This window comes from Heloderma suspectum, chromosome 8, assembly GCF_057233095.1.
Source record: "Heloderma suspectum isolate Gila_16-S chromosome 8, 16-S_ref, whole genome shotgun sequence".
Lineage (NCBI taxonomy): Eukaryota > Metazoa > Chordata > Lepidosauria > Squamata > Helodermatidae > Heloderma > Heloderma suspectum.
In genome coordinates, this window is record NC_139465.1 from 7,833,551 (window position 1) to 7,852,735 (window position 19,185).

Consider the following 19,185-nt stretch of genomic DNA (forward strand, 5'->3'; position numbering starts at 1 on the left):
TTCTGCAAAGCCCAGCATCCTGCATTCAGACATCGCACTAAACAATCCAGGGACGAGGCATTCTGGGATTGTTTTAGCTTCGTTCGGCTGAAGTGGGAGTGGTTGGAGGCCAGCAGCCAGCTTCTCTCACAACATGTCACAGTTTTAAAAATCTGATGTCCAAGCCACTGTTGTCAGCTACCCCTCCAAACATGCCTGAACAAAGTATTTACCTATTACCATGCCAAAGACAGAATTCATGGATGCTCAGACAACTTACCAGTTACATTCTGGGGGGACCAGTTTGTTAAGTTCTTCCAGAGATTTTTCAGAACGGTATTCCTGCATGGAAAGAAGCACAGTGGGTTCCATTCACATTTGTCTCAATGAACAATAACAATAATAGTAACTAACCTGAGATGCACGATTTGGTTACAAAAAAGAGAGGTACCTGAATGAAGGCCACTGTTACCACAATGATGACAGCCTAGTGAGGGGGAAAAAGATGAAGATGATGGGTAAAGGTCATAGATCACCTAGCATCAACTGAGATTGTGTGAATGATTATATTAGGCTTACACTGAAACAAAACACAGTAGATGATGGGTAAAGGTCATAGATCACCTAGCATCAACTGAGATTGTGTGAATGATTATATTAGGCTTACACTGAAACAAAACACAATAGATGATGGGTAGCTGCCATTGAATGCATAGCCCTGAACTTCTCCTTTACTATCTAGTCTGCGTCAGAGGCCTTCTCATATGCTCACTGGCAAAACTGGTTAGATTGGCAAGCAGAAGAGACAGGGCATTCTTGGTGGTGGCTGTGGAGCTCTCTACCAGTTAACATTTGCTTGGTCCCTTCAGTACTGGCATTTTAAAAAAACATATCTTCATTCTAGTGCTTTTCCTTAAGTGAACTGTGTAATCGAAAGCAGTTTTTCTTGTGTGCCTATTTCAGTGGTGCACAACCTCTTGCTTGAGGTCTCAATCCAGCTGGCTGGGGTTCCCCAGATGCCCACACACCCCTTTCCCCCAAATCACCAATCATTTGCTGGTGTTCCAGCTTTTGTGCAGTTCCCCCACCCCGCCCCAAAAGGCTGAAATGCCTCCCCTAAGGCTTAGTTACTGGCAGTGAGATCTTTACGTTAAAATTGACTGGTTTTGTTGTTGTTGTTATTATGGCTTTCCCTCTATAGGCTTTGGCCCTGTCAACCACTGGAATGCTGCCCCAAAAGCTTCTCCAAAATGGAATTCAGTCCTGGGGCTGAAAGGTCCTGTATCCCTCAGCTATTTGGTTGCGTCCACTGTTCACCTCATGCTTACATATTTTGCCTAATGCTTTGTTGTTCTTTCATTTGCACATCACTTTGTGAGGGCTTGGCGACTAATATGAGCGACTAATAAATAATTGGAATAAACAAACAAAGAAGTAATACGTTATTGAAATTGTTAAGCATTACATTGCTATTATCATTAAATTATTATTATTGCTATTATTATTGCTATTATTATTGCTATTCTTATTCTTATTTTTATTATTCTAAACTGCATTGTGACATTCCTTACTTTCACAAAGGGCAGCCAGTGAAGCGGAGCATATGGAGTCATGTCATATGTTTTGGATTACAAGAAGTTACTGGGGAGAAATCCAGAAGAGGAGAACATGGCTGAAACACATTGTTTGTAATACCTGGTTCTGGGCTGAAGAGGTGATGTTCCAGTTTTACACAGATTACAACAAGGGTAGAGAACCTCTTTCAGTCTAAGGGCTGAATTCAGTTTTGGTGAAGTTCTCAGGGGCCATATTTCAGTGGTGGGTGGGGCTGAAGGCAAAGGGGTGGAGACAAGGGCAAAAGGGACAGGGCCCCCAAATACAAAAAGTACAAACAGTACCGGCATATGTTAGTTTGAAGTTCATATTGCCAATAGCTAAGCCTCAGGAGAGGCATTTCAACCTTTTAGAATGGGGGGAGGGAATTGCACAAAAGCCAAGAAACCACCACATGATTGGTGGTTGGAGGAAAGGGGGTGGGGCCAGAGGAAAGGGGTGGGGCCAGAGGAAAGGGGGTGGGGCCATCTGTATGATTGCAAAAGTGTGCATCAAAAAGGCACACCTTAAAAAAAATGCATAAAGTAAAACATATTTTCCCAAAATGTGTGCATAAAAATCCATACAAATTTTCATGTAGATTGGAGGGTGGGGTGGGGGAATTCAAATTCTGATGCAGAAATGAGAGAGACTGAACTTAAATGTGAAAGAGTGAGAACCTGAGCAAAATCAAGCCTAACAGATTAGCCCATCCCTATTCACATCTCCTCCTCCAGGAAGAGGAGTTCATAATCTTTTGCTTCCATTTTTTTTTTTTTAATGAAGCTCAGCTTGTTGTGCCATCTGAATCCACAAGAAATTATTGTTAATCTTAACTATGGTTTGCTGGAAACAAGCTAGCTTCAAACCATGGGTTATGAAGCTGCCTTGTTTCAACCCACCATAGTTAAGTCTAAAGCCATTTTGTCTGGGTTCAGACATAACAAATAACTGCAGTGTGTTGGAAATGGAAGCCAACACTTCCAATCTCCTCCTAGCAGCTGTATTGGAGGGGAAGTAAAGGAGAGAGTTGGGAGGTATGGGGAGACTCACACAACCTGAGCCTCATTCACAATAAACTAAACCATAGTTTATCATTGCATCCAAAACTCAATAAATGTGCTCTTTTTTCTTAATGGAAGTGATTAGGTGTCCAGTGGTCTTCCCAGAAACCCAGTTCTTTGTTTCATATTTCCTTCTTCACTATCATTGGAAACAGCTTCTAGTTCCAATGACTCTACAATCAAGGACCCCAAGGCCAGTGTGGTGTAGTGGCGAGAGTGTTGGACTGGGAGCTGGGAGATCTGGGTTCTAGACCCCACTCGGCCATGGAAGCTCACTGGGGGACTTTGGGCCAGTCACAGACTCTCAGCCCAACCCACCTCACAGGGTTGTTGTTGTGAGGATAAAATGGAGAGGAGGAGGATTATGTACGCCGCCTTGGGTTCCTTAGGGAGGAAAAAAGGCGGGATATAAATGAAATGAATGAATGAAAGGAATCACGTACCACTGCGATACTCACGGCGTCTTCATATTCTTTAGTAACCACACTTACTAATGCAGAAGCCAACAGCAAAAGGATCAGTGGGTTCTTAAACTAAAATGAAAAAAGGACAAAGGACTTTGCTTTTATGCATTTGGGGGGCTGTTCACAGTGAGAGTCAAGCTGCTACACAGTGCACAAAATCTGATCACCTCTGCTGGCACCAGATTCTCCCCATCAGCCCTGGAAACTTCTCGCAGTCAGTTTCAGTGCATACATAGCCGTAGAGCAGGGCTGGGCAACTTTTGTCTGTCAAGGCAGAAGCCCACTGGAAGAATGTCTTTCTTATTCATTTATTCAATTTGTGAGTCGCCCTATAGCCAAAGCTCTCAGGGCAATGTATACAATAAAAGCAAAAATGATGCAACCAATGATAAAAAAAAAACAATAATAAAACACATGAAAAAGTATTACTTTAAAAGCAGCAACAACGACCTGGCATTTTAAAAAGAGAACTAACGGAATGTCTAAAAACGGAGACGATGATTTTAAAATGCAGGAGTACACATATTAAAAATACATCAAGCAGTAGTTTAGAAGGCCTGGAGAATTAAAAAAAAAAAAAAAGTATCTGCCTGGCACCAAAAAGTCAACAAAGTAGGCACCAGGTGGACCCCTCTAGGGATGGCATTCCACAATTTGGGGGCCACTGCAGAAAAGGCCTGTGCATGAGCAATAACCTGACTCAATCAAAGCTTTTATGCTGTGATTGTAGTTATGTGACTGCCTTTTTTATTCAGAGAATAATCGTCAGTGCCGGCTCCAGGTTTATGAGGGCTCTTGGGCAAGGCGCCCTCAATGGCCCCCTCCCTCAGTGCGTCTACCTTCTCCCCACCACTGTCACCAGCCGCTCTTCCTTCTCACCCTCTTTCTCATCACTGCTGCCTCTTGTTTGCTTGGCAGGCAGAGAGCAAGTAGGCAGTAGCATCAATTGCTCCTCTTCACCACCACCGTAGTCTGGGCCAGAGCAAGAGACAGATGTACAAACAGATTGCGTGGAGAGGAGGCTCTTGTGAGTGGGCCCCTGCTGGGGTGTGGGCCCTTGGCAGGTGCCCAACCACCCCTACCCTTGATGCCAGCCCTGATGATAGCCCCTATGGCAATGCATGCCAAGAGGCCATAGTCTTCCCCACTATAGTGAAATGGATTTTATTGCTAATTAAATCATTATTATTTGTAAATGTGCATTTCTCACTGAGTGCTTCTTTGGATCCTGGCCATGGGGCCCTCTTAACAATGCAGACCATGTTAATGATGGGAGCATTTGCAGAACATGTTGGGTAAACATTTGGGCAGGTTAGATTATCATCTCCCAGTCATTCCAAGAGAACCTGAACAGGAAGATTTCCTGGTGAGTTGTGCCCATTATCCACTTCTTTTGTTGTTGTTGTTGTTGTTTAAATGAATCTATACTAGATATGCATGTTTACTTTAAACCAATAATTGACATTCAACATAAATCTGGAGCAAGGGGAAGAGTCCCCCTCCCTGGCCCCCAGAAAACACACACACAAACCCTTTGACAATATTTGTATCCCTTACCTGGTCGAGATATTTTTTCCATACTGGTTCTGTATTATCGACGACAAATTCATTCCAGCCATTCCTGACCCTGCGCTGCAGCACTGAGAATTCGGAAAGTCCCTTTTCTAAGTCGACCTGGGGGAACACGCAAGGGTGGTTAGGGTGGCTGTAAAGCCATTGTGACAAACTGTGTTATGGTAGTAAGCCACAGGGTTGACCGTCAGGCAGAAGGGCCAAATCTGGCTTTCCTCGAGTATCAGTCCAACCCTCTGGACTTCCCCAGGTGGCTACAGCCCTTTCTCCCAGTGCCATCCCCAGCCACCTCCCCTTTGGTAGTTTTCTGTCTTTTGCATATTTTTTTATCATTCTGAAAGGGTGAAATGCTTCTCCTAACTGGCAGAAAGAGCTTGAAGCTAAAATGGGCTAGTATTTCTTGTCTTTGGCCCTGCCCTTTTGCATTCATTCATTCATTCATTCATTCATTCATTCCATTTCTATACCACCCAACAGCTGAAGCTCTCTGGATGGTTCACAACAATTCACAAGGTAAAATACAGCATATAATTTAAAAATATACAAAATTTAAAACAATGTTAACAGTGACAAATAATTTCAATAAAATACTAAACCTGTTCAGACAGCTGGCATAAATGCCCTGTCATATTCCATTAAATGCCTAGGAGTAGAGGACAGTCTTAACCTGGCACCGAAAAGATGACAGTGTTGGTGCCAGGCGGAGCTCAGTGGGGAGATCATTCCACAATTGGAGGGCCACCACTGAAAAGGCCCTCTACCTTGTTGCTACTTTCCAAGCCTCCCTTGGAGGTGGCACTTGGAGGAAGGCTCCAGATGCCCCCCCCCCCAAGAGCTGTGAGATTGAATTCAGCCCTTGGGGTGAATGAGAATTGATACCCTGGACTAAAACATCACTTTAGCTAACAAAAAGAATCTGGCAGGATAATAACCCTGTTCAGGGATTTACCTCCATCACATCCTCATTTCTCAGCTCTGTTCTCCTCCATGTGTTGAAGGGGTACCTTCTGCAGTGGGGACCCTGTTCTATGCATGTAGGCTCCTACATGTGTTGAAAAGGCACCCCACCACAGATGTTTTCACTCCAAAATTACCCCCCTCCACTGCAAGGTGGTTTTTTTTTTTAAAAAAAAAAAGAAACAGCAACAGCAACCCAAACCAACAACCCCCCCATCTCCATTGGAATCCATGGAGACATTTCTGCCCCCCCTTTGCAGAATGTGTGTGTAGCTTAAATCACCCCACCCAAATAGCCACAATCCCAGTCCAAATCAGGGCCGTGTGCTTACACAAAGGTAAGTAAGTCAATCATGCATAGAACTGCTGCGTGTGATTTAAAGAACCTCTACTTTGGCCCAGTGTGTTGCTCCAACAAGGATCACCACACGACCGACATTTAAATAGGAGCATTGCTGGATTTAGGCATGTTGGCCCCACCTCCATACTGAGTGAGGCTTTATCTCTAGCAATCTCAGGCTGCAGTGAGATGGGAGTGGCTGTGGCATGCCATTTTATCATGGCCTGAGTCCTCAGAGTCTTAGGACAGTAATGCAACCTCCTCTGAATGCGGGAGAGCTGGCCTGTTGGGTCTCTCTTGAAAACTGGTCCCCGGGGAGGTGGAAGCCTCATGATGCCTTTCCGTAGCTGAGTTCTCTCCCTGAACCATTAACTCAGGAGCCCCTTCTTCTGAAGACAAGGGGTCAGAATTCTCTGAGGATGAGGGTTCAGGGTCCTGGTTCATCATCCAGAGCTGAGCAACAAGAATGCAATGGGATGGGGAATGGGAGGCACCTGCAAGCACTGTCCTGCTCTCCCCCTCAATTTCATGGTGTGTGTGTGTGTGTGTATGTGTGTCAAATGCCTGAACAGGGCTAACAGAGGTGTCACATTGGACACAAGTGTGAAGGCTGGCATAGCTTTTGTGCAGAATGAAATTAGCCAGGACACATCCCTTCATTTTTAATTTCTGCTGGATCACTGAGCCAGGAGAGAGAGATGGAGATAATTAAACAGCTTTGAATTCTCCAGTTTGATCCTGGGGAAATGAGAAGTCATGAATCAAAGGGAAGATTTCTCAATTCCCTGGACACAGTTAGAACTATGGATCAGGTGAAAAGGATCACAATGGGCATCTATCTATCTATCTATCTATCTATCTATCTATCTATCTATCTATCTATCATCTCTCTCTCTCTCTCTCTCTCTCTATCTGGTTGATCTATCCATCCATCCATCTATCTACAGAGGCACCACCAATGTTGAAGGGTCCCCAGACAAGATGGTTTCCTGCCCACTCCCTGGCCAGCCTCTTCTTGCTGCCCTGGAGCCCCCCTTTTTTAACCTGGAAAGTGGGGGCAGCTCAGTTCAGCTTAGCGTGGCTCCTCTCCTCCTCCTGCTAAATGAAAGTGCTGCAGAAGCATGTCTGAGGCTGCAGCCCACAGTGCACCATTTTAGATGAAAGGGTTTTTAAGTTTGTTTTTTGTTTTTCCCTTCGCTAACCTGTAGCAATGAGCTGAACCAACTAGATACTGCCTTTTTGGGTATGCAACCAATAAGGGGAAAGGGAGTGTCCAAGGGGTGGTCTTTTCACCACTCTGGCACCCTCACTGGCTGCATCTCCCCAAATGCAGCACCTTCCTGCGTCTACAGAAAGGAAAAAATGCAATGCGAAGGAAACAACGCAGCTGAAACAGAGATTGCCTGTCAGCATTCTGTTGCTGACACAGTTACTTTGAGCAGCTAAGCGTTTTGCAAACATTCCCTGACATCACAACAACTCTTCCAACGTTAGAGGACAGGCAGCATTTAACCTACTGTGAATATAAGATTGTTTATATTCACCATCTTCAGGTATTGAAGTTAAGAGGCAAGAAGATGGCTCTCCGCATACGTTTTCTTCCAAAGTGTTTCCGCTAAGTTCTCTACAGTGACTTGATGGTTCTTACCTGCAACGTTTTTACCAGTTCATCTGTATGACATTTGCAAGCCTCTTTGGGAGGGATGGCCGTTACTTCGTTCTCTTGCTCAACTGACTTCAGTTCAGATTCCTCTTCAGGCTGCATGATGCAAAGAGATTGTTGGATGACGCAGAGATGGGGACAGCTTGGAATATCCCTAGGCGTTCTAATTTTGCCTTCCCCAGCCAGGCGCCTTCCAGATGGTTTGGACTACAGCTCTCATCATCTCCAGTTAGCTGAGCCAATGGGCATGCTAGCTGGGGATAATGGGAGCTGTAGGCCAACAGATCTGGAGGTCCGGTAGTAGGTGTCCATTCTCGGCTGGCTGCATGTGTGAAGGAACCATCACCAGATCAATCACCAGGCTTAGACCATTGGCATCATCCAGTGTCAACTCAAGCACTCCATGTCAATCAGGGAAGAGCTGCAGCTCAGTGGTACAGCACCTGTTTTGCATGCAGAAACTTCCTGGCACCTCCAGTTAAAAGGATCCCAGAGAGCCACTGCTTGGCTGGCAGTCAGTCCATCAATTTTATTGCATATTACCAGAGGTTCTTACAGTTTTGCCACAACAGCAAGAAGACAGTCACAGAAAGAAAAAGATCGAACAAACTGCTCAGATCAGTTCATCATGTGCACAATCTACAGCAACAGTTTTTAGGTCCTTTGTTCTAATCTTTTTAGCAGCGACTGTGAATAATGCTACTTGATTAGTTACATAGGCATCCATATCTACAAATAGTTTACACATCTGCTTAGCCAAAGTTCCATCGGACATTCCTCCCAGAAAAGGTGGAAGAAATCTTTTCCTGGAACTGGCATACTGTTTACAATATATATATAAATAATGAATAATATCCTTTCTTTGTGGAGCTCCCCATATAAAAAGGCGTTGAAATATGAGAACCTGTCTGTGCCTCTGTAATGGCCCCAGGAGTGTAACCAAGTCATCTGTTGCGTTAGAGCCTAGAGAGCCATAATGCTTTGCTTAGGTTCATTATTAGTGCAATTCCCTTGCTAGTGGGCCTCTGAGCATGTGAGATGAGTCAAAGGTCTGTAGTGCAGCATTCCATGCTAACGAAGGCTAGTATCTTATCAGGGCCTAGGATGTGCCTGAGAAGTGAGGCTATGTTCATGCTGAGTTACAGGTGGCTGTGCTGGCAAAGCTCTGGTTGTTTCCCTTCTGACCAAGCACTGTTAGCCTATGCTGGGAAAGTTGTAGATGAATGCTAATTAACGTTGGCTGTTGTCATGCTGCCTCACTGCTAACATGTATGGTATAAAACCCATTTTACCCCATGGCTCTGGGTTCAGTCTGATCCAACCATTGGGTACATCTGTGTGCTGTCAGCTACTCAATAAAGTACTTCTTGTAAGTAAACCTGGATCTGATTTATCACTACCTTGGCACTTCTAAATTAAGAGGCCTACTGCAGGGGCAATACAGCCTCCCATCTAGATATGCAGAAGGCACAGTCTGGAAGTGTAATTTCATAAATGCCTTCCTTAACTTTGAGTGAGTCAGGGTATGAAGGTAATTAGAGAACAATCATTCACCCTTGTAAAGATTGTACCACCTGCTAAGTCCTGTTTGTTGAATGATTCCAACATCTTTATTAACATCCTGCAAGTATAATCCATCTCTAAGATGAAAGGAAGCCAATAAAAGAGAAAAATGGGCCAGTTTTTCCACCCCTCTTCTTCTGTTCTAGATGGCAAAGTTTAGCCAATTGGTGGTCAGAATTATTAATCAATCTTTTCAGATAAAAGAAAATGACCCAATTCACTCTGAGCGCTGCCTGTCAGAATAGACCAGGGGTGGTGAACTGTTCCAGTCCAGAGGGCTGGATTGCCTCCCAGGACACTCCCTGGGATTTGGATGACATCAGGCGGTGGTCCCTTCCTTCCAGAAGCCCCACCCTTTCCCCAAAGCCCTGGCCCCTGACTTCACTGATCAGAGATAAGAGCAGGGATACCCTTGCCAGTGCTAGATTTATTTCTTTATTCATTATTGACATTTATATGCTGCCTTATTTGCTAAAAGACTGCGCCAGTTAGGAGTGGACCCTCCATGCACAGTAGCAGTATGTGTAAGAATATCACATGCTGGATACAAGCCACAGGGAAAGGTGCCCTGCTTGTGAGTTTTCTATGGGGCAGTTGGCTGGTGGAAGCAGGAGACTGTATGAGATGCATCTTTGGTCTGATCCAGCAGGGCTGTTCTTATTAAAGCAAGAGAAACAGGGCCAGAGGCATGCACAGTAAATCAGAGCTCTAGCACAATGTCAGGTCTTTGGCCACAGTAATAAAACTTGCTATGCAGTCAAGATTGCCTGGGAGATAAAGTAAAAGTAAAACAAGAAACAAGGCTTAGCACAGAAGAAACAAAAATATCTAAACCAACTAGAAGAAAAGGAGAATAAGGACAGGGACAATAAAATGTGATTCTGAATGGTCTGTTTGGGTGTCCAAGCAAAAAATCAGTTTTATAGCAAAAGACTAAAGCAAATCAACAGAGAACTTTCACACACCAGAACACCAAGGGTTTTTTTAACTGTAGGGGAGAAAAAAATAGTTGAAATCAGGATTGTAAAACATGCTTCTTTTTGTTGGTTTCTCAGAGTATTCTTTGGGGGGAGGGATTTTGTAGCATAACCTTATCAGCAGGAAATAAAGATATCCCCAAGGTGGGTATATAAACTGCTTGCAAAAAAAGGAACATAGCTTTAATCATAGAAACCCAGCCAAGTCACAGCTCTGCAAGAAGACTTTGCAAGCTCCCAGTTCAGTACTTCTGACTCAAACTGGTTTGCCTGTTTGCTGGTTGATTCTAATCAATAGAAAGCACCTTGGATAGCAAAGCACCTTGGATAGCTCTTTCAGAGTTCTGACTGAACCCTGGAGTGGATTTACTGACCCACTGACATTGGAGCCACCAGCCTCTACTCTCTCCTGAGGCTTACTTACTGGCAGTAAGAGCTTTACGCTAAAATATGCTGGCATATTTGGCTCCTTGCCCTTTGCCTTCGGCTCCATCCACTACTAGAATGTGGCCCCTAAGAGTTTCTCTGAAATGGAATTTGGCTCTCAGGCTGAAAGAGATTCTGTACCACAGGCAAGGGAAATAATATGTGATGAGCAACTCTTGTTTTTAAAAAAGTGTAAGAACATTATGAATTCAGCCCTCACACTAAAAGTGGCTTGACACCCCTAACACAGATAAACCAGAGAGAGGGAGGGATGGAGAGAGAGGGAAGGAGATAGAGGGAGAGAATTACACTGCAAAAAGCTGCTGTAGACGTGAATTTCACAAATGTTTCCCCACCTTCGTTTTTCTCAAAAGCTTGAACATTATGGTTTGTTAAATCTCTGCTAGTAAGAAGGAAACATTTTATTCATTGCATTTTTTTTGTGATCAGGTAATCAAAGTGTTTCATAAAGTCTCCTCCATTTGGAGTCTCTTGTTTTAAAATGAGGATTTGCTTTAATAATTATCTTAAATTACACACACACACACAAGCTGTGCACAAAGGGCCTCCCAAAATTCTCCAGCCTATTCAAGTGGCTGGGGGGTGGATAATTTTACTGAATTTCTCCTAGGGGAGGAGAAATTCTCCAACAGTTTCTCACAAACAGGGCTCACTATTGGCAAGGGTTGTAGCACAGGTTCTTTCTTTGGTTTATTGCTCTGCTCCTGCAAGCAGCAACAGCATTAACTATGTTGAGGCTTCCACTTTTCTGTGGCAGAATTTTGCATTTCTTTTGGTGGTATTTTTGAGCTCACCTAATCACTGCGAGGTGGCCAAGGGAGCTGTGTATGCCTTCTCTCTCCATTGCACATCTTCCCATTGCTCTGCAGCCTCCCAGGCCGCCTGCACTTCCTGAACTGAAGAAGGCCCATGGGAGGAATCGCCTCATGACGTCTCCCTCATGATGGCTTTAGCTGAAGTGCGGGAAGCCGAGGAGGCTACAGGCTGCCACAGAGATTATTGTATGATGACAGACAGGACAACCATGCACACTCCTTGAAAAACATGTGGGAGAAATTTTGGCAAAGAGAGAGCAAGAGAGAGAGAGCACACTTTCAGACAGAGGTTTCCTATCACTAGCAATTAGAAGGCACTGCACAGTTAGGGCGCAACGCTATGACTTCCACCCTCAGTGCTCATAAGCCACCAAACCCAGGGGCTTATGAGCATCCAGGACAGAACGGGAAGAGCGACAGAGGTGATAGTCACTTCCACTACTCTTCCAGGTCTCAATTTTTGCTAGACAGGCTTTTTTGCCCATCTAGCTTGGCATTCCGTAGCAGGAGGGAAGGAGGCTGGAGAGGCCTTGGGATAGCACATATTCCGGCCTCTGCTCCCCTCTTCATCCACTTCGTCCCTTTACTCGCTCTCAGAGGTCAAAGACAAATTCTCAGCCGGTGCAGTTCTCTGACCTCTGATCAAGGAATCCAAACTATCCTACAGCCACCTAGATGCTGCCTCAGGGCCATAAGATTGCTCCCTTATTCCATCTTTCCTTCCTTAACAGATTTTATACAGTAAGAAAAAAGATGGAAACCGTGAGAAAAGACAGGAACTTTACAAGCTGAAGACTTTGTTGTCTGGATCCCCAGTAAAATGGTGTGAATAAAGCAGGATGATTGAACAATAAAAGCCTCATGTGGAAGGGGAGAGAGGGAGAGAGGGAGAAGGCACTTATGATGACATTTTATGGGTTCTTAATATTGTTTTATGGGCTATTTATGATTATTTTGTTATCTTAACTACACTGGTCAATTACAATATGATGGTATAAGCACACTCCAGGAGAGAGCGGAGGACAGGAAGGCCTGGCGCGCTATGGTCCATGGGGTCACGAAGAGTTGGACACGACTTAATGACTGAACAACAACAACGATTGTGATTATTTAGAAAACTGTGGGTTTATTTATTAGAAATTGCAAGTTGTAATCAATAGATTATTTTTCTGTTGCAGTTCTATTGTAGAAGATCCATTTTAATGCTTTTTCAAGATGTTTAAATAATTTCAATGGTTATTTAAGAAGACATATGACAATAGTTGCTTTTAAAGATTTTTCTTGGTATTTTTATCCTGGTATTTTTATTGAATTGCATGTGGTTTGGGGATGGAGCTATAGCTGAGAGGTAGAGCACATGCTTTGAATGCCAAAAGGCCTCCCACAGCATCTCCAGGAACTGCTGGAAAAGACCCCTGCCTGAAACCTTGGAGGGCTGCTGCCAATCAGTGTAGGCAATATTGGGATAAATAGAACAAAAGTTTGAGTCCATATAAGGCAGTCTCCCCAAACCTGGTGCCCTCTAGATGTATTGGACTATAACTCTCAGCATGCTGGGAGCTGTAGTCCAACAGATTTGGAGGGTGTCATGTTTGGGTAGGCTGTATAAGCTGTGTGTGTGTGTGTGTGTGTGATCTCTCTCTATGTCTCTATCTCTCTATCATCATCTATCAGAACATAAGAGCCATGCTGGATCAGACCAAGGGTCCATCTAGTCCAGCATTCTGTTCATACAGTGGCCAGCTAGCTGCCCATGGGAAACCCCAAACAGGACATGAGTGCAACAACACCCTCCCATCCATGTTCCCCAGCATCTGGTGCACATAGGCTCACTGTCTTTGGTACTGGAGGTAGCATATAGCCATCAGGACTAGTAGCCACTGATAGCCTTCTCCTCCAGGAATTTGTCTAACCCTCTTTTAAAGCCATCCAAATTGGTGGCTGTCACTACATTGTAGAAGCAATCTATGCCAGAGATTGTAAAAAGTGAATATTTGAAAACCCAAAGATCTTAACGTGTGAATTTCAGAGTTGACATTTAAGTCAGAGGTGACTCAAAGAGAACTTTTGCTTTTTAGGGGTTGACCTTATCCTTGGGTAAGTATGTCGACAATCACATTATAGTGATGGTCAAAAAAGGAAGTATGAAAGTGAAAGTGGAGTATCAAATTTCCTCAGAGAAATCCTGCTAAGAAACAGAAAGGCTCCAGTGATTTTCCACGCCATTTGCTAGGTGCAGCAATGTCCTAAAAAACTCTGCAATAAAGATTTTGAGAAACTAGGAGACATTTTTGTAATATCTGTTCCATCTGTGTTTTGTGGATTGTCAAGTACCTTTCATTCTGTCATCTGCTTATTGATGGAATTGGATTTTTCCCAATTTCCCGAATTTGCACAAATTTGCATTTGTGCAAATTCACAGTGCAACAATGTGCAAATCCCCCCCAAAAGGCCAAATCCCCCCCGCACATTTTCTTGCTTTATCCTATGGGGGAAATGTGCAGTTTGGGCCAGTGCATTTTTTTTTTAAGCACATTTTCCTACAAAAATGTTGATTGAACTGTATTCCCTTGAGGGAAGTAGAAGGAAGATTTCATAATGGGCCCAGGCCATGCCAGCTATGACCACTCAGTTGCAAGACAGTAGAAGATTGAATTCACTTTCTGCCAGAGTGTGCTAAATATGATGACTTGAGACTCAAATATATTTTCCCACTCCTGAAGAAGAAGAGGTTGAAACATCAAGGGAAAAGGTTATTATGTTATTAAATTGATCAGATTATTATACTGCTTTTAGAATGGTGAAATATATTAATTCTGCTTTGAATGTGAGACAAGGGGCTTTGAATTCAACCCCCCCAATTTCCTTTAGTTCAGTGTAAGACAAGACAAGATGGTTTGGCCTTAGGTTGTTAAGGTTGGAATAGCACAAATACACAAGAGGAGATTGCACTTTCTTTCGCTTTCACAATTACATGCTGCATTTTCCCTGCTCTAAAAAGAAATCGTTGAAAGTGCTGGTTAGTCACAGAAGTGAAACTGGAAGGTCACGTCATCTAAAGAACCCATAAACAACCATGGGTAGGGAATAATGAGGACATGATAAATGCCTCATGTAGAAAAGCCGTTAGAAAAAGAGACTAGATTACTGCACTTCAGTTTTAAGATTCAAGGCAGACACTGCCCTTAAATCTCTCCAGAACTGAGAAACGTGTAAGTCAAGGATGTAGAACTTCAGACCTGGCAGCCAAATCCAGCTCTCTTGGGGACCCAATCTGGCCTGCCAGAGTTCCCCCAGTAGCCACAGCTCTGCCTCTGGCCACACCCCCTTTCCCCAACCAGCAATAATTTGGTGGTTTCCTGGCTTTTGGGGGGTGCAGCTCCCCCCCCTTCTAAAAGGTTGAAATGCCTCTCCTAAGTCTTAGTTACTGGCAGTGAGAGCTTTAAGCTACAATAGGCTGGGTGTTTTTCTTGGGTATTTTTGGCTGCACCCCACTCATTTTGCCTTCAGACCCACCCAACACTGGAATGTGGCCCACGAGAGCTTCCTTGAAATTGAATCCAGCCCTTGGGTTGAAAGAGGTTCCGCACCCCTGGTGTAAGTGGTTTACTAACGGCAGAACAAGCATAGCTGACAAAGGAGAAACCTAACAGCAGGAAACACGAGGAGGCAAGAGTGGCATGTTTGCATTCAAATCCGGGGCCCAGGGCCCTTGCCAGCCTTTGTCCTTCTGCAAAGTAATGTAAGCTAAACATAATAAAAAGGCAGGTCACTTAGCTCAGGGGTTGTCTGGAGGAAATAAAATTATTAGTTTAACCTAGCAGAATTGGCAAGCATTGCAAGTGTAGAGCACTTATTACGAAAGAGGAGATATTTGCACATTAAAGCCTGGAACACAGCTGTGTTTATCCTGCACTTCTACGAGCTCGACGCACACAGTTGCACATGGTGTGCAGAAATCAGAATTATTTATTTATTTAAAACATTTCTTGGCCGCCTTTCAGGGCAAAAGCCCTCCCAAGGCGGCTTACAGCAATACAATACATAAAAGCAGTTAAAATATTAAAAGTGATAAAAACAATAAACACAGCAATAAAAGCTGACCATAAAACCCGCAACAATGTTAACAGCAGTTACTGTTAGGAGAATAGCAGAATTCTGAGGAACCTGGAGTTTTTATTTGTTTTAAACAAGCCAAGTTTCTAGTCCATGTGGCTGTGAAGAACAGCTTGGGGATATATGTGCAATCCCTTGAGGAAATCTCAAAAGCCAGTGGGGAAGCAGATAGGACTTGTGTTCTAATATGATGTGTTGGTTAAAGGGTTGGACTGAGATTCGGAAGACCTGGGTTCTAGTCCCGACTTGGCCATGAAGCTGACTGGCTGACTTTGGGCCAGTCACTGACTCTCAGCCTAATCTACCTTACAGGGTTGTTTTGAAAATAAAATAGAGGGAGGGGGGAGGAACCTTGGGCTCCTTGGAGGAAAGGCAGGATATAAATGTTACAAAAAAGAAAATAAATATTTGGGTGGGAAAGCAGTACTTTGCATAGCTCCTCTCACTCCCCATGGGCCTGTCTGAAGGCAGGTGCCATAAAAGCAAATGGGAAGGCCAATTTTTTCTCTCACCCTCTCTCTCTTTTTTAAAAAGATCTGTACACTTTGGGTGAATAGACAACTTTTGTACTGGGCTCCACTGCTTGACCCATCAGTCTCCAACTCCAAGGCTCTGCTCAGATACCAACATATTTGATTTCAAGAATAGGGAATACTACCAGGAATGCAGTATTGCAAATCTGCACCTGCACTTAATTTTTTATCCAGTTTATGTAAAAGAAGAACTGTAGGTTGGATTCCATAACCTCTAATACAAGGAGGAAATGGGTCCTTGCCTAGAAAACGCCCCTCCTCAGATTTCAACAGCACAAACTGGTGTATGAGTGTTACTATCACAAATACATATTCTAAATGCAGAATTTCAGAAGACACTATGGACTAGTGTGACTGAGTACTAAAAGCAAGGAAGCAAACACATAGGGCCAGTCCAGCACATAGCTTTGGAGAGTTTGTGCCCTGAATTCAGTACAAAGGTGAAACAGGGTTTGCCAAAGTTCAGGTGTTCTCACAGTGTCAAGTCTCAGCCTGGGCTAAATAACAAAAGAGAGAGTACTTCTGAGCACATGCAGAGTGCCACTTTTCCATCCCTCTGAATAAGCACAGACATTGGCACGAGTGGTGGAGAGGTCTCCTTCCGAGAGCAAATCCCAAAACACACACACTTAGGCTGCGATCTATGCCTTCTTGCCTGGCAGCAAGCCCCGTGGAAAACAATAGGACTTATTTCTGAGTAGACATGAAAGGGGTTGCGGTGTGAACTTCGCCTGCAGCTCGGCCCTAAGACAGGGTTATGTTCCTGCCTTTTCCTTATTTCCTGCTCCCCATCTTAGGAAAAACACTGCCCCCATTCTAGATGGTTTGGGTGTGTGGGGTGCCTTCCTCAAACGCTTTTATACGTGCCCTAGAGATTGTCCTGAATACACTGCTCTTGTATGTTTCATTGCATTGCTTTATTAGGTTTAATTGATGCTCGCTTGCTTGACATTTCTTGTCTTCCGCTGCATGAGGCTCTTCAGTGGAGGAAAAGTCAGATACGGTTTTCTCAGGTAAGTAAGAAGGAAAGAAATTCCTACAGATTTCAGCCCCCTCTCTCAAGATCCTATGTATTGGCGATGGGGGGCGGGGGGCGGGGCAGGGGGGCTGCATCCAGTGCACAAAATGCCAGCACAATGCTTCTCTTCTTCCAACTGTCCCTTAACTACCTATCATCATAGTGGATGGTAGTGAATGAAGTTGTTCTGTAGCTATTCTATATATAATAAGGACGAATGATCCACTGTGAGATTAAACATGTGAGTGTGTGTGTGTATGTGCTTTTTAAAGTGGATGGTTATAAAGAGTTCGCAGAATCTGGTGCAGGGTAGACTAATGTGGGACAAACTAATGCAATGAACTGAAGGTGCAAAAGATGCCAGGAATGAGGAATGGGGGTAGGAAGGGCTGAGGTAGCAACCCCTGGCATGAGCAATGAGAATAGATGTTAAATCCTTCAGTATCCCTATTTTTGCTTGTGAAATGTTTTTTTTTTGGGGGGGGCATGTATGTGTAAGAGCTAGTGGCTAAGAAGCTTAGCTGAGAATCAGGAAGTCCCTGATTCGAATCTTGCTTCTGTCACAAACTCACTGTGTGGCCATGGACATGCCTCTGTCTCTCTCAGCCTCTCAGTCCCACCCATCTGCAATTTGGGGATTAATAATGATATACTGACCAACCTTACAGGATTGTTGTACAGATTACCACTAAATAGTGCATGCAAAGCACTTTGCACACTTGAAAGTGCTATGCAAACGTTGATGTGAATCTGGATGTTTAATAATATTAATAACAACAGTAATAATAATAATGCTTTAAAATAATTGATTACTGGGGTCACATTGGAAGTGGTGCACAAAGCAAGAAAATAGGAAGAAAGGCCTTCTTTGATCTGATTAAGACCAGAGCTGGTGCTTCCAGATGGAGAACTCCTACCACAAATAATCCAAAGGCATTGTGCAGCTATTCCATATTTTCCTCCTTAACAGTTTTTTCTTTTTTTCCTGGTAAGAAAAAAGATGGTAGAAGCAGTGGGAAAACACAGGAAGGTACAAACAGAGGACAACAACATCTGGATGCCCCATCAAATTCTGCAAACAAGGCAGCACAACTGCACAATTAAAGCCTAGCCTAGAAGCATCCCAGCAATCTTGCACCCTCATCAAGAGTTGCAACCACCCAGTGGCTCCTACACAGGGCATGCTGGAGATAGCTCTGTCCCAGAGTTCGTTTGAAAAGTCCACGTTCGCCCATCTCCCATTTCGCATCTGGAGGTGACAGCAAAGACCCTGACAGCTAGCAAAGAGACAGAAATGCCGCTGCAGGGCCTTCTCAAGAGCAACACGTCCCCCCACGCATCACCATTTCAAAGAAGAAAACAAAAACTCACCTCTTCTTCAGGCTCCCTGCTGCCCAGTGGCTTGTATTTCCTGCTCAAGTGGGGGTGGAAGGTGGCTTTCTGGAAGAATTTGGAGAACAAATGCTTTGTCCCCATCTTGACTTGCTGTGTTTGCAGCAGCAGCAGCAGAAGACGACAGCGGCTGGGAAAGACTTTGTTATTACCGCCGCTGCTGCTTGTACTTTGCTTATTGTTTCCTGGCTAAGTCTTACATTCCCTCATGAGCCAAGGATGTAGCTCAGGAAAGCTGATCGGTGGGTGTTACTTGACGCCGACAAGGTGACGCCACGCCCGCTGCTTGCAACAGGTGCCAGGGAGAGGCTGAATTCCTGAGTCAAGCCTGCTCAGAGTGGCTGGAATACCTGGATGGTTCAGTTCTTAAGTGCTTTGGCTTTCCCCCTTGTCCAGTGAAACTTAGTAGTTCTGTTGACATGGTCTTTCTGACATGGTAACCCAAGCCATCGTAACTGCTCTGGGAGGACTCTCCTACTTTGATATGGGGGGTGTGTGTGTGTATGGGGGAAACTTTGTTTCTGGAATGGTTTGGAACACTCTTGATTAATGATGAAGCCATATCTTACGCCGGGACAAGGCTCTAGCTCTGTGGTCAAAGTGTGTATTTATTTAAAGTATTTTTATCCTCCTCCTCGGCCAAAAATAGGCTCTCGGAGCAAACAGTGGAACGAGACAGTAAAACCATGCCG

The 19,185-nt window shown here is 44.2% G+C and overlaps 1 protein-coding gene across 1 annotated transcript in view; it reads right to left on the reverse strand.

Annotated features, from left to right (window-relative positions):
* Positions 1 to 18,979, reverse strand: part of ATP2C2 (ATPase secretory pathway Ca2+ transporting 2) — a 59,263-nt gene extending 40,284 nt beyond the window's left edge. Inside the window, exons 1-6 of the mRNA XM_084812845.1 lie at positions 18,473 to 18,979; positions 7,618 to 7,728; positions 4,658 to 4,774; positions 3,080 to 3,169; positions 431 to 466; positions 260 to 321 (exon numbers count right to left, since the gene is read on the reverse strand). Coding sequence (XP_084668971.1) covers positions 260 to 321; positions 431 to 466; positions 3,080 to 3,169; positions 4,658 to 4,774; positions 7,618 to 7,728; positions 18,473 to 18,577 — 521 coding nt within the window. The 5' untranslated portion in view covers positions 18,578 to 18,979. The remainder of the gene's footprint in view (positions 1 to 259; positions 322 to 430; positions 467 to 3,079; positions 3,170 to 4,657; positions 4,775 to 7,617; positions 7,729 to 18,472) is intronic.
* Positions 18,980 to 19,185: the final 206 nt, after the last annotated feature.